This window comes from Clinocottus analis, unplaced genomic scaffold (assembly GCF_023055335.1).
Source record: "Clinocottus analis isolate CAN_PGR_092001 unplaced genomic scaffold, fCliAna1.0.p SCAF_1, whole genome shotgun sequence".
In the NCBI taxonomy this organism is placed as follows: domain Eukaryota; kingdom Metazoa; phylum Chordata; class Actinopteri; order Perciformes; family Cottidae; genus Clinocottus; species Clinocottus analis.
Genome location: NW_027175820.1, coordinates 21,072,755 through 21,087,521, shown reverse-complemented (window position 1 = coordinate 21,087,521; position 14,767 = coordinate 21,072,755). Strand labels below are relative to the sequence as shown.

Sequence of the window (14,767 nt, the reverse complement as noted above, 5' to 3'; positions counted from 1 at the left end):
ACTTCGTCTGCACTTTGCTGCTGCTAGACATTCATCTTTGAATCGGTGATAAGTACGGTGTGTGAAACACTCTCAAATCTTCGACATATTGCTCTGATCAAAGGGAAATGCAAATGTTTCAGTTATATATATGCCCTTCCTCTTGTGTCCACGCAGGTCATATGAATATCACATGCATGAGGTGCACTATAGAACATATTATTATAGTGTATAATTGGCTAAATCAAGTCACTGTGATTCCTTTCTACAAAAGATGTCAACACCTTAATTTCTTAGATTCTGAGAAAACATTTTTAGGGGCAAAGGAAGCGTATTAATATCACACTAACAGCATCTCTGAGGTGCAACTGATGTTAGACTCAGCACTCATGTACTGTATTGGTTCTGCCTCAGTGTATTAAGTGTGAGTGTGTGTGTGTGTGTGTGTGTGTGTGTGTGTGTGTGTGTGTTTGTACAGCATGAGTCACCCTACCCGCCTGTGATTGGACGGTAGTTTATGGGTGAGGGAGGGGGTGAGAGCCTTAGGGGCTGTCTGTCAATCTCTCCTCCGCTCCATTCACACATTCATCTGCATGCGCCGTCATAGAGAGAGAGAGCCAGAGGAAGGGAGCGAGAGCCTCTCATTCATAAAAAAAAATAATAAAAAGTTCATTCATAAAAGCTGCACAATTCCGCCGTGCCTCAGAGAGAAGAGGCAGAGGGGAGGAAAGTTGATGTGGAGGTGAGGCAGAGCTGGAAGCCTGGCAACTGACTGGAGAAAGTGTATGGGTCATTGTAGTGGGACTGTACTCGGCATGACAGGAGCGGAGCGGACTGGACTTTATACTACACTGGACACCCCTGTCCCACGCTGGTGAGTTGAATCTTCTGTAACGTACGGTAATAATCGCAGGGCACAGTACGCCCAGACGCTTCGATCCTTTCCCAGAGATCAGGTGATTAGCAACTGAACCCAAATGATGAACTTATGGCATTCGGTGCCTCTCTTGTTCTCCGCTATCTGCAGTCGCGTCCGAGCGATCGAGGCCAATCTCTGAATGTAACAACTGTGATTGTTAGCCCAATTCCTACTTCTGGTTCTGCTGTGTCCTCGTGCTCCTCCTCGTCCAGTTTCTTGATTACGGGAGCGCAAACCTCACCCGGGTTCAAATCACAGACGGGACTCTTCCCAGGTCGCTCATCTCAATCTTTACAGTCACGATCAGCACCACGAGAATCACTTTGCTTGACATCTGGTTGTCACTTCTCTTCTCCAGGCATGCTGAAGCGCACCAAATACAGTCGTCTGCGCAACGATTCGCTGACGTCCCTGGAGGATCGCCCCCAAAGAATGCGGCCCTCCAAGAGGGACATTTGCCTCGACTCTGATTTTGCACAGCTGGATCCCGGAGCGCCGACACCCCACGGGCCGTCCACCCTGAGGGACTTCATCCCCCGCGTGGCCAACATCCGATTGCAAAGTCCAATTTCCCTGCGGGGCCTGAGGGGACAGACGAACTCAGACCGGGTGAGAACCATTGATGGACACACTGAAAGACCCTTATCCAGAGAAGAATGGGGCTCAGGGCCTGATCAGAGATTTTGTAGCCAACCATCCCTCAATGTGCCCCCGTCCACTGCCCGAAACCTGACTCTCTCGGCTCTGCGCTGCACAAAAAGACCAATCACCCTGCATCGGATTACCAGCCTCCCCTGGACCCCCGAGTGTCCTCCTTGCTCCCAGCACAGAGACGGCCTGTGCCTTTTGAAGACTTCCTCAGCTGGGGATGACTGTACAGTGGTGGGGACGGCAAGCAGAAAGGTTCACCATCACATCAAGGTACCTGTCACACATCAATTAATCACAGTGCCTGAATGCACTCGGCTGGGCACAAACAGAAATTAGGTTGTGACTCAGACTGCTGCTGAGACTTTCTTACCTTATCTTCATGTTATTCACTTTTTCGGGCAATATTTTAATCCTAAAATATTGATTGGCTGTTTGTGCGTAGAGCTTCTTCACTTGACACTATGCAAGAAAGTGCCGTTAACCTTCTATCCAGGGTCCCATCCGTCGAGGTACGCAGTTTAATTCTCAACAGTGCCAACACAAAAACACATACACGTGAACAGCGGATGCAAACACACATAGAAACACTCTGTCTCCCTGAGCTTTATCCACACCATCACACTCACTCTCGTACGTTCATCCCCTCCCTCTCAGATAGAGCTTCCTGTGTAGGCAGTAGTGACTCATCCTGGCTCTCTGCTCCTCACTCGATCTGCTTTGCTTCTGTGTGTGTGTGTGTGTGTGTGTGTGTGTGTGTGTGTGTATATATATGTGTGTGTGTGTGTGTGTGTGTGTGTGTGTGTGTGTATGTGTGCATGTGTGAATGTATCCGGTATCAGCAGAGCGCATGCTGTCCTAGAACCGGAGGTGTGTCCGCATGGGTGATTAAGAGCAGGGCCTGTGAGCTGACCACTGATGGAAATGAGAACGGACTGTTTGATTGTTCTTTATAAACAAGCACACGCATACATTACGCACTACCGCCCACTCACACACAGAGACACACACACACACACACTCACACACAGACACATATTGATTTGAGTCCGGTCTTCATCAGTGGTCTTACTCATCCTGCCTCCGGCCTAAAGAGTCTGCTCTGCTGAAGCTCACGACCAATAGAAGTGTGACTAGCCAAAGTGTATCCAAGCGCACGGCCTCAATGTCGTCTGGTTGCATTAACTACGATGTCGAGACGTCCAAAACTATTTCTTTCGTGCAGAAGGTGCACGTTGGATAACTCTGGATGGGCTGTTCCACTGGTTGTGGTCCTTAAGCACATCTGTATGTACATTTAGTGCTTAGAGCAGCAGTTATGAGTAGAAAAGAAGAGAGCCACTGTATGCATGAAGGTGCAAACATGTTTTTTTTAATTCATTATTAAAGTCGTAGGGAGAAAATATAGTCGTGATCCAACCTAATGACCTCAAAGGATGACAGAGTCGATTGGTCCAAGACTTTGGTCCGGATTGAAATATCTCAACGACGACTGGCTGGATTGGCATTCCTGGTCCTCAGAGCAGGAAGCCGACTGATCTCCAAATTATTCCTTTTGCGCCACCAGGAGGTTGACGTTTTTGATGTTTTGGTGTCTTGTTATGTCTTGACAACTATTGGATGGATTTGGTACAGATCACCATTCTGCCCAGAGAATGGACTCTGACGACTTTGATGATTTTGCAATTTCTCACACTGTGAAATACCTCAACGGCTACCGGATGGACTGCCACCACATTTTTGTTCAAACTAAATGTCATCCAGCGCCATCACATGCAGATTTTGTGTGAAAGGTCTCGGCAACTATTGGATGGGTTACCTTAAAACTCCCCCTTAAAGGGGATCGTAACAACTTTGGGGATCTCTTAATGTTTCACCCTCAATTGTCCAATACTTTGATTTATAACAAAATCCCTGAAAAACAAATTCAGCCTCAGCTGTAGAGTGCGTTTTGTTCCAATTAGTAAATGTTAGCATGCTAACGTGCTAAACAAATATGGTGAACATACTATCTGCTAAACATCAGCATGTTAGCATTGTTCCTGCTAGCTTAGTCCCTCATAGCCACTAACATGGCCGTACTCTAAATCTCGCTTTTTCACCACTTAAAATCTGCATCCGCATTTTTAATGTTTCCGAAGCGGTCTGTTAACCAAGTTACAGTGTTGACGTCACCAGCTGGCTGTCATCCGCATGGCGGCAAGTGAATCAATTAAGCTGTTAAGAGTTCAACATGCATCCACACATTGTCATAATCCCACGAAGCCGCTCTCGAGGACGTCCAAGAGGGACCAGAGGGTCGAGTTTGTTTTGTTGAAATGTTTTTTTTGTTGTTCTTATTCCTTTTCGTGTTAAACATCTTACAACCTGTTTGACTTCTCTTTCAAACCCCCTTTCAAATGATGAGAAACAGGGCGGAAACATGGCCGACGTCAGCACTCTGCCTGAGATCACACACGGCTTTTTATTGTGACTGAACGACTCTACATTTCAATCAGTGTGTAACTGATGTTTTGTTGTGTTCTCCTAGTACATGGGTAGTGTGGAAGTGACCCAGTCCATGAGAACCCTCGACTTTGATATGAGAATGAAAGTCACACGGTAGGAAGTCCTCCAACTACCACACACACACACACACACACACACACGCACACACACACACACACACACACACACACACACACACACACACTGATAGTGTGTATGTGCATGGAAGAAGAAACATACATATATTTGCCAAGCGAGACATATCTGGTTTATTTGAAAAAATTGTTTCAAAGGGGAAAATCCAGTTAAATGTATAATGTTTCATAAACCGGGGCTTTCTCCGCATCATTTGATATTGACATCCTTGTGCAGGATGCCAAAACGCCAAAGGACACAGCTACCTCTGTTCACAACAACACTGCTGAATGATGGGGCAGAAAATCCAATTAGATGAATTTCCTCCTAATGATCTCTCATCGTCTTATTAAGAGGAGAGAGAGAGAGAGAGAGAGAGAGAGAGAGAGAGAGAGAGAGAGAGAGAGAGAGAGAGAGAGAGAGAGAGAGAGAGAGAGAGAGAGAGAGACCTCAATCCATTAAAAACAATTTGTTCTCAAGGAGAAGAAAAGTACTTCCTGGAAAAAAAAATCTTCCTTCCTAGGTAGTGGGATGCTACTTCTCTCTCTCTCTCTCTCTCTCTCTCTCTCTCTCTCTCTCTCTCTCTCTCTCTCTCTCTCTCTCTCTCTCTCTCTCTCTCTCTCTCTGTGTGTGTGTGTGTGGTTTGGCCTCTCTGACCCGAGCGTCAGCAACTGTAAAGCTCTAATGAATTACAGCGGTACTATGAGCGCACACACCAGCATGTATTTTTCGTTATATAGGTCAGTCGGCGGTTCTTGAATTATTTTTCAGGCAGCTTTTGTGTTTATTGATCTTATTCGTTCCCTTTTATCTATATTTCTTTTGTGTCTAGCTTTACTAAACAGGCATGAGCTCACTGATATTCAATGGAAAGGTGAAAGTACATGTTGCTAATAATACTTTGGCTTATGTAGGATATTGAATGCAGGACTTTAGCTTGAAACAGAGTGTGCTTGAATTTGTATATTAGTAATGTTATGTTGTTCCAACATCGACCTACTTGATGGATTGCTCGCTCGTCTGTGACAATGTACGTGTGGTTTTCTTTAAATGTTAAGCCGCAATAACTACTCAAATATAAAAGTAATGAGTACAAGATATCCCTCTTGAAGGTAGTGGAGTACCCTGACCCAGTGGTGGAATACTCAGATACTTTGCTAGAGTGAAAGTAGAAATATAGAAAAAACAACACCAGAAGTAAAATTCCTCTATCCAAAATGGTACGATAGAAGTATTATCAGCGAAACGTCAAATAGTAGTAAAAGTAGAAGTACTCATGATGTAGAATGTCTCCTTTCAAAGTGTTACATCATTATCAAGCAATATGTTTAGATGCATTGGGTAGATTAGTACTAGTAGTATACTACTGCATTACAACATACAATATGCATACAATATGATCATTTACTGTGTATGTGAAAAGTAACTGCATGTGTTAAATCAATATAGTGGAGTATACGGTGCAATATTTCCCTCTACCATGAAACACACAGTTCCTCATTGACTATAGTACTACTCTTCAAAAGTAACGTCACAGTGTCTTGTATTTCACTGATACACTGCAGCTGAGCTTCTTGGGATGTAGTTTCCTCGTCCCATGTTCTCACATGCCAGTCACATGTGTGCAGGGCGCACTGGATCACATCCTCACAAAGGTATCTCTGTGTTCGCAGTGTGTGTGTGTGTGTGTGTGTGTGTCTGTAAGTGTACATGCTTATAATCTCTGTTTGTGTGTGCAGAGAGGCAATCAGCAGACTGTGTGAGAGGACATCAGCAGTGAAAACTAAAAGGGTAAGGTACACACACATACACACTCACACACACACACACACACACACACACACACCAATGCAATCAACAGACCCAACTCGACTAACAGATTTTCGTCATCATCAGCCCGTCTGCAAAGGACTGTCTGCTCTTCTGGGTCAAATCAACCTCCAGTTTTCAGGGAGCAGAATCATCCTCACTGTCTCCACAGACAGTGTGACTCTGATCTCTGCCTCCTCCTTTCAGGTGACCGATGCAACGCGCTTTACTGAATTGTAACTGTCACACGTCTTAATTATTGAGGCACGCAGAGTAAAAAATTAACAAAAAAACCCCCTCTGTGCTTGCTTTTTTTTCTCTCTCTCTTCTCCTCCACAGAAGATTGCCCACCACCCCATGCAGGCCATTTCCTTTGCCTCGGGAGGAAATCCAGTATGTTCTTGTTCTCAAATGTTTCACATGAACAAACATACGCACACACATGCACAGAGCGAGTAATTTGATTTGGCTTGATTACTGCTTGGTTTGCTGCCATGTGTGGAGGATTGGATTATTTCCAACCCCAACTCTTAAATCTTCTTCACTTTTAATTGGTGGTGTGAGGTTCGTATTTATCAAGCCACTAAAAGTAAAATTTTCGACCCAAACGTAAGAACAAAAGCTATTTATGAAATCCTTGGATGTAAAACATACTCTTGAAGTTAATAGAAACTTATTTAGTATTAAAAAAGTGAATGGAAACTCCAAAGTTTCTTAAAGGATTGATTGATATCTGATGAGGTTGCAGATTAGAAGTGTATGCACGTATTGAAATGATTGTAAAAGTATCATTGGTCGTGATGAATAAGTTATCTAAAGCAATGTATAATCCTAAGAACAGCTTATCTACTTTTTGAATTTGATTCAAACATTTCGAACATTGCAAAGAAGCAATATTGCTTCTTACTCTGATTTAATTTGCTATGACTTTTTCAAGCATCTTTATCAATGTGCCAACACATTCCCCTCATTATTAAGATTTCTCTGCTGTTACATTAAAATAATCCAAGTGTGTTTCAAACCAAATACTCATATCTGTTTTAATTATCTTTCCCTCCATCCCCACGTTATTTCCATGTGAAATAATTTAGGTTATTCATCCCGAGTAAAAAAAAAACAATAATCAATGCTGTTAATGTCTGAACAGCCAGCAGGACGTGTCACTTATTAGCTGCTGTCTAGGTCATATCCTGCTTGCAAAGTGCTTCACGAACAAAAACTGTTGATTTGTTTTGTGTTCATGAACTCCATTTTGTTTCTTCCAACAAACCATGAATGCAAATGCACTGTACCCGGCATTTGTGTCCAATACTTCATCCATTGTGACACTGCGGCGTCGCTCTGGCCAAAGATTAGAGAGAACAGGAAGTTTCTCTCTGGGAAACGGAACACCATCGAAGCCATGGCTGGGATTATCGCTCGCCGTTTAATTAATTAGCTCAAATAATCTTGTAGTGTGCTCTAAGCCTCGGCTCAGTTGGCTCGGACATACAGAAGATAGCGGGGGGGGGAATTAAAATCAATCTGCCACAGAGGCTTCGTGGTGAAACATATTCCGCTGACTCTGCTCTTGTATCAGAGAAGCACCGATAGGAAGTGAAATAATTAAACAGAATACACGTGGACGACCAGCTAAAGCTAAATATCTGCTGGGTTTCCCATTAGCATAAATCCACCGGACGCACAGGTTATAAACTGAAGAAAACAACAACGCAGTCCTGAGGTTTAGTCGTGGCCTTCTGCACAAACAGATGCTGAGAATACAAAATTTCTGGACAATAAAAGTCAATTGTATGCATTCACAGCTTCAGTATTTAGCATCGTGTAGTTTCCATTTGTGGCCAGTGTTCAACAAAGTTGTCATAGTTTTGCTAAAAGTCTTCTTGCTATCATTTTTCCCTCTTATTTGTTTGCAGGACATGGCTGATTACATCGCTTATGTTGCCAAAGACCTCGTCAACCAGAGAGGTACGGCAGAGTTTAAACTCACATGATGACGAGCTCGACATTTATTGTGTAAACAGACAACCTTTAACTGTCATTATTATGGAAAAAAACATCTCTCTCTCTCTCTCTCTCTCTCTCTCTCTCTCTCTCTCTCTCTCTCTCTCTCTCTCCCTCTCTCCCTGACAGCATGCCACATCCTGGAGTGTCCGAGGGGTCGTGCCGGTGAGGTCATCAACAGCATCGGTCAGGCCTTCGAGACTCGTTTCCGGCAACTTCTCAACCACACGCCGTCGCTCCTCTCCAACAATCCCAGGTTGTTCAATTATGAATCAATTGATCAATTAAAAAAAAAGAAGAAAATAGTGGCAGATTTATCAGTGATGAAAAGGATCATTACTTGCAGCTGTGTGTTTGTGACACAATGTGTCTGTATGCTCAAATGTGACACACACACACACACACACACACACACACACACACACACACACACACACACACACACACACACACACACACACACACACAAATAAAGACTTCTACACAGCAAAACTTAAAGGAATGAATATGATTGGACTATGTGTCTATCTTTGTGTTTTTTAGTGTGTGTCTGTGTGTGCATGATATAACCGATGTCCTGTCACAGCTTCTGCACATTGAGGTGAACATCGTGTGACTCTGTGCAGGTCAGCGGTGAGGATCTGTCACAAATGGAGCACGGCGGAGACGATAACAGACCAAAAGGCCAAACAGGAAGGAAAAGCCAGCGAGCACCCAGACTACTACAACGTGATCCCTGGAAAGACGCCACCTGCTGGAGGAATAGAGAACCTGCGCATCACCAGCGAGGAGAGCAAACAGGACCCTGACATATTGGGGGTAAGAGTGACTTCACCGCTAACGTTTAGTCAGCAGCAGGGAGGCGAGGAAGCGACAACATCACCGTCCAACTTTGTACCAAAGCTTTCAACCACATCTCCTGGTCCTCCTCAGGATATTAGGCCAACGTGAAGAGGGTTTAGTAGTTCTCTCATATATATAAATATCCAATATCATATGTGCAATATCCACTACGTTTCAGTATGTTTAAGTACTTTATACAAATTCTTTATTCCATCTGTATATTTAATATTATTTTTTACCGCTACTTTTTAATTTTTAATATGTTGTATTACCGTTCATTTATATTACTCGATTCTTTTTACCTTATTATTATTATTTACTTGTGAGCAATGTTGCTGTAATTCTGTAATTTCCCCACTGAGGGATTAATAAAGGATTATTTTATTTTATCTTATGTATAAATTATATAATGTATTAACATTATATCATATAAGCATATACTATATATTATAGATTGTACTTACATAATTACTTAGTCACTCCATCCTCTGAGGAAGGCCATCAGATATGGTCATAAACTTTATAAACTAGAAAGTAGAAACGTGTGCATAATTCTGTGGTCAAATATGTCACAAGTGTGAGCTAATGCTATTGGTTTAATGCTAATAACTCTTCTTCTGCTTCTCTTTCCTGTTCTTCTTATGACATGAAGTGATTGAAGTGAGCCCTTGCATGTGTGTGTATACAGTTTATTGTATTCTAGTTCATTCATAATTCCTCTGCAGTAGTACAGTTGTTAATTGTCACAATAATTGTACATGTGGAGTTGTATATTTCAGTAATAGACTGCTTAAATAAAGCTCTCTTTCATGACACCCAAAAGATCATTTTACATTTTAAAAAGAGATGAAGAATGTAATGTAATCTGCAGAAGCAGTAAAGTATGTCCAATAACAACCTCACTTGTTGGAAATAACTTCCCAGAACGATCGCGCTCGTCTGGATATTAAATCTGCCACTTCCCGGCACATTTCTGGAACCTTTATGCCATCACTGCTTCTGCATGCACGCATGCACACACGCAGAGCTTGTCTGTATGACTCATCTCGTGCTGTTGCAGGTTTCTTCGTCTCCTCTTTCACTGTATGAGAATTGCTCCATCACAGAAGAAGCTCCAGCTCCACCTGCAGGTAAGACAATAAACTGCACTGTGTCTTCCGACCGTATGAGTGTGTTTGGAAACGGCATGTGCATGAGAAAGTGCTGTTCAAACCAACATTAGGGTTAATTAGAGTTCAAGTAAACATTGTTTAACATCATTAAACCAGATTTCAAAGCAATCTGCGTCGCGTCATTTGAATGAAAACCTGATTTAGTAAACCTTAATGCAGCATCTTTGCTGATGCAGTGACTTAATTAAGCATTCGGAATTGATTTTAAAGTAGTTTTTGAGTACGATTAGACTCGAAGAAAGGTCAAGACTAGAGTTGACCTTATTAACACTGAGTGTATAGATTTGGTACAACATCATAGTTACTATATAGTATATGATATTATGTCGTCATGATCAACCCACCCTTTTGGACAGCTACATTCTTCCTCTATTGTTTCTCCATCAGACCCCGTGGTTTCTGAGATCAGTGCTGAACAGCACATCCCTCTCTCTGAGACACGGATCCAGGACCTGATCCAGGAGGAAGTCTGGTTCCACGGCAGGTCGGTAATCAACATACCCGTCCTTCACTAATGACCAACTCCAAGGTCTGCTACTGTAAATCTCCCTCATCCTTTCTCAGTAACTTTGTGTCTGTCCTTCATCCCAGATTAGGAAGGGAGCAGGCCGAGTCACTTCTCACCTGTAGCGGGGATTTTCTGGTCAGAGAGAGCAGCTCTGCCTCGGGTCAGTATGTCCTCAGCGGGATGGAGGGAGCCACCGTGCGGCACCTGCTGCTGGTGGATCCACATGGACAGGTTAGGAGCTTCGCTGTTGGATTTCAAATCCGAACCGTTTATCAGAATCAGAACCATGTATTTGCCAGGTATGTGACACATACGAGGAGTTTGTCTTGGCGGGTGGTGCGTACACATTAGACAAACAACGAGACACACAGTGCAAGAAATAGAAACATTAACTTCACGATAGAATGTAGACTACAATGCACAAAGCATGCGTGGTGGCTGGCTTTAATGTTTAACCGTGCCTGTGTGTGTTTTGTGTAACCAGGTGCGAACCCGTGATCAGGTGTTTCTGAGTGTCGGTCACCTGGTGCGATTCCACATGGACAACCAGATGCCCATCGTCTCTGGAAGCAGTGAGCTGTGTCTGAGGCAGCCAATCCTACAAAGACACTAACACACACACACACACACACACACACACACACACACACACACACACACACACACACATTCATAGCATGCATACGTCAGCCTGCAGCAGTGGTTCTCAACGGTTTTGGAGCTGAGGCACAATGTGCACAAGCAACAAAAAAACCAAAAACAAAACTTTCAGCTACATTAGAACTTTTAAATCAACCAGATCCTGTCAACATGTGATACATCGCTGAGTGCACATGCTGTATATTTGCCGTGATTTGTTTCTTAACATTTGAGTAAGTTGTCACTCTCGTGTTGACAACAGCTGCCGACCTGCAGGACATCCCGTCTCTCTCTCTCTCTCTCTCTCTCTCTCTCTCTCTCTCTCTCTCTCTCCCTCTCTCTCTCGGGCCGAACGAGCTGCTGTTTACTCAAAGTCTAAGCACAATCACTGGTGTCGGGAGGAAATTACCAGAATGTTGGCCGACTGTCAGATTCATTTCTTTTTTGACGTGCTAAATTACTCTCGTGTTCATTTGTTTTGATTTGTTATTGCTTTGTGTCCTCATATCCCACGCTTGACTTCTGGATCCCACTTTGTTTCATTCAGTATACAGGATTCAAACGCTCTCTGTAAACAGATTCTACAGAAACAGGTTTAGTTCGAGATAAGATGGCAAATATGCAAATAGTAGTGCTTTTTAGTTTCCAACAAGGTAATCCAATACATCGTCAGTTGGATTATAAGAGGTAAGATGTCTCCAAGCAAGAAATATAGCAAGAATTTCTTGCTTGGAGACATCTTTTCACTATTATTGACATAATTACAACATGAAGCTAAATATTATTACATTGAGCAAATGCCCACACTACTTTACCCCAACACAACTATCAGTAGTTAAAGGGTTACACATCCAACAAGGTAGCTGTCTTAGTTTAATTTCATCATTGTTTTCTTTCTCTGTAAAGAACTCATAACTACGAGCCTTTCAGACGTTGCATAGTAAAAACATTAACATTATTTAAAAGACATTTTACACTTTCAGTTGTGCAGTGTGGCTCCTTCATCTTACTGAACTGTTTCAAAGTGCTCGAGGGAAGTTGTGGGTGCATTGTTTTTTTATTTACAATTTTATTTTATTATTATGTTCACAATATATCCTTTTTTGGTGATTAGGTTGTATTTACACACAATACATAAAGATGTAATTTGCTGTCATATTTTGGAGGAGTCTATGTCTTGGAGAGTCCAACAATGTGGTGCACAAACAAGAGGAAGAGTTGATTTAGTAGTTATTCTTTTTACATTCGCGTGGGTCACATGTACACCAAATGTCACTTTAATGAAAGTGCATAGCTACTATTATTAGTTCTCAAAGTCAAAAAAATAATAGTAACATTACTCACGGTAAAAAAACAACAACCAGTGAGTGTTCACCAACATGAACGTCAATGTTTTGTTTGATGAGTAAGTAGCTGTCATGTGAACAGTGCAACTGAATGTAGGGAGACGTATGGTTAGCAATACTACTGCAATGTAGCATACAAGCAGCTCAAGCAGTTAACGGCTGTTTTTAACTTACTTAGGCTAACGTAGGTAGTTCCACCGCTGATACTTCCTTGCTGGCAGGGTGACATGCTTTACAAAATAAAGAGAAGAAGAAGAAAAACTGCTGAATAAAAAGAGAAGACGTGATGGACATGGAGGATGTTCAAGTGTCCCTGAGGTAATGCAATCAGTTCTAACACTTGTTTTGGTCTGTTTTGTAATGTGTATTTTGGGATTTAATAAAAGGACAAGGTATTTTTGGCGATGATGTTGAGTTTGCTATGACATGAGAGGGAGTAAAAGTACAGTAAAGGAAATGATGTAACATTAGCGACGTGTGTTTGCTTGTACCGTATGTTTGCTCATGAAATAAATCGCAGCCGTCTGACACTCATGTCGTCCAATCCAAGTGAAATATCCAAACTTTTTAGTATATAGAAATGTACTTTTTATATTAAAAAAATGTCATCATATTTACACAGCAATGTATATGGGACATTGTTATGTCTGGTGTCTCATGACCCAAATGGGAAAATGTATAATTAAGTCCCATCCGGCTGCAGGTGAGGAATGGTTCAGTGGCCTTCCAGGTGGCTGCTGGGAACTATTAGCAGATTATAAGAAGCATAAAGACCAGACTGGTCTTCATGAAGGGGGATTTTAGAACCTCCTGTGTTCATTAATATAACTTAATCCCTTTTATTTTCTTTGCTCTATAGTTTTAAAGGTGAAAAGTCAGATGAGGAACCAACAAAAAAGTGCCGCAGAAGTTGAAGAGACGAGGTTGGAGAGAAGAGACTCAAAACAACTTGGGGAAGAGACTGCAATCCAGTTGCCGAGCTGTTTTAATTGGGATTCTGATGGAGCTTCTTTCAGTGCTGTCCTCCTGACTGAAATAACTAAACTGTAAAGTCTATACCAAGCAGTTCAGAAACAAGCTGAAGCGACTTCCTGAACTCCACTTGTCAAACCTTCACCCTTCTGCAAAGTGAGTATGGCCAACTGATGCTGCTCATAAATGCAACACAGTACAACTTCACCTTGTTGGCTGCTGAAAACACACAGCCGAGCCTCCTCTTAAAGAACATGTCGTGAGAAAAAAAAATCCAGTTTCAAGTGGAGAACACTCCACTGAAGCAACTTCTCAACTCCACTTCTCAAAACTTCACTCTTCTGAAAGTTCGTAGCATCTGCAGAAAAAAACAAACAGTTGCGCCTGCGGTTGAATAATGAGCAACAACCGTCCAGGCAACTAAAAGCAGAAAGTCAACACCAGCGTTTAATCCTGTTCTCCAACAAACTTTCCTTCCTCTGGATGTTCTGCAACAAGGACTCACTGCAGTGTTCACGCTGCAATGTGCCGCACAAAGAAAATGAATTGTTGACTGATTGAAATGTTTTTGTGTGGTTCTAGCAGCAGTGGAAATGACATGCTGATCTTACACAACATCTTCAAAGCAGGAATTTTGAATCGAGTCTGCATAGACCTGTACGCTTTTGTATTTTATATTCCAGTTTGATATTTCAAATGCCCCATCAAATTGTGATTTTTAAACATATTTGGCTCAGAGTGATTAATAACTAGAACGACATGTTTTTTTTTTTTTAATGTTCCATTTTACGATGACTTCAGTTGCTTCACTTGAGCCTGCACCTGGAAAATAATCACAATTTAAATCACGTTTGAACTGCCTGCATTAACTAAGCCACAAGATGGCGCTATCAGACTTTAAAAATGAAGCTCATTCCCTTCAGCAAGCATCAAAATGTGTTTTATTGATTGGTCAAATATTCTCTGGCTAGATTTCTAAAATTCTACAAAAAAAAAAAAAATGTTCACGTGGTGATTGCATTTCTCCGTGACCTTACATAATAAAATGTTTGTGATGAAATGTTTGATCTGATTCTGCATAAATGCTCAAACCACTGATTCAAACAACAGGACATCCTGCATTTGTTTTCGCTATTCCGGTGTTCTTGAGACAAATGAGTGTCAGAAAGAGCAGTGAAAAAGCCACGGTGGTAAAGTGAAGTAGTAAACAGCCTATAATAATGGCTCAAACACGTCTCCCAGCTTTCAGCAGTCTGTCACTTTTGGTGAAGTGAAAGATGACTGTGTGCTAAAAGTATGCAGCTGA

At 42.1% G+C, this 14,767-nt stretch overlaps 1 protein-coding gene across 1 annotated transcript; it reads left to right on the top strand.

Moving 5' to 3' along the window:
• The first annotated feature begins 585 nt into the window (after positions 1–585).
• LOC137781714 (SHC-transforming protein 1-like) lies at positions 586–14,419 on the top strand. The gene is made up of 13 exons (XM_068570678.1): positions 586–853; positions 1,257–1,819; positions 4,077–4,147; positions 5,908–5,959; positions 6,065–6,184; positions 6,317–6,370; positions 7,894–7,945; positions 8,111–8,237; positions 8,608–8,800; positions 9,885–9,954; positions 10,384–10,480; positions 10,588–10,735; positions 10,989–14,419. The coding sequence occupies exons 2-13, from the start codon at positions 1,259–1,261 to the stop codon at positions 11,115–11,117; spliced, it is 1,674 nt and encodes a 557-aa protein (XP_068426779.1). The 5' UTR covers positions 586–853; positions 1,257–1,258; the 3' UTR covers positions 11,118–14,419.
• The last annotated feature ends 348 nt before the right edge of the window (positions 14,420–14,767 follow it).

What these genes read in the sequence shown, in the direction of transcription:
- LOC137781714 (XM_068570678.1), top strand. Translation starts at nt 1,259, where the DNA reads ATGCTGAAGCGCACCAAATACAGTCGTCTGCGCAACGATTCGCTGACG. An exon ending in CAGCAGTGAAAACTAAAAGG is followed by an intron (nt 5,960 to 6,064) that starts GTAAGGTACACA and finishes CGTCATCATCAG; the next exon opens with CCCGTCTGCAAAGGACTGTC. An exon ending in CTCCTCTCCAACAATCCCAG is followed by an intron (nt 8,238 to 8,607) that starts GTTGTTCAATTA and finishes GACTCTGTGCAG; the next exon opens with GTCAGCGGTGAGGATCTGTC.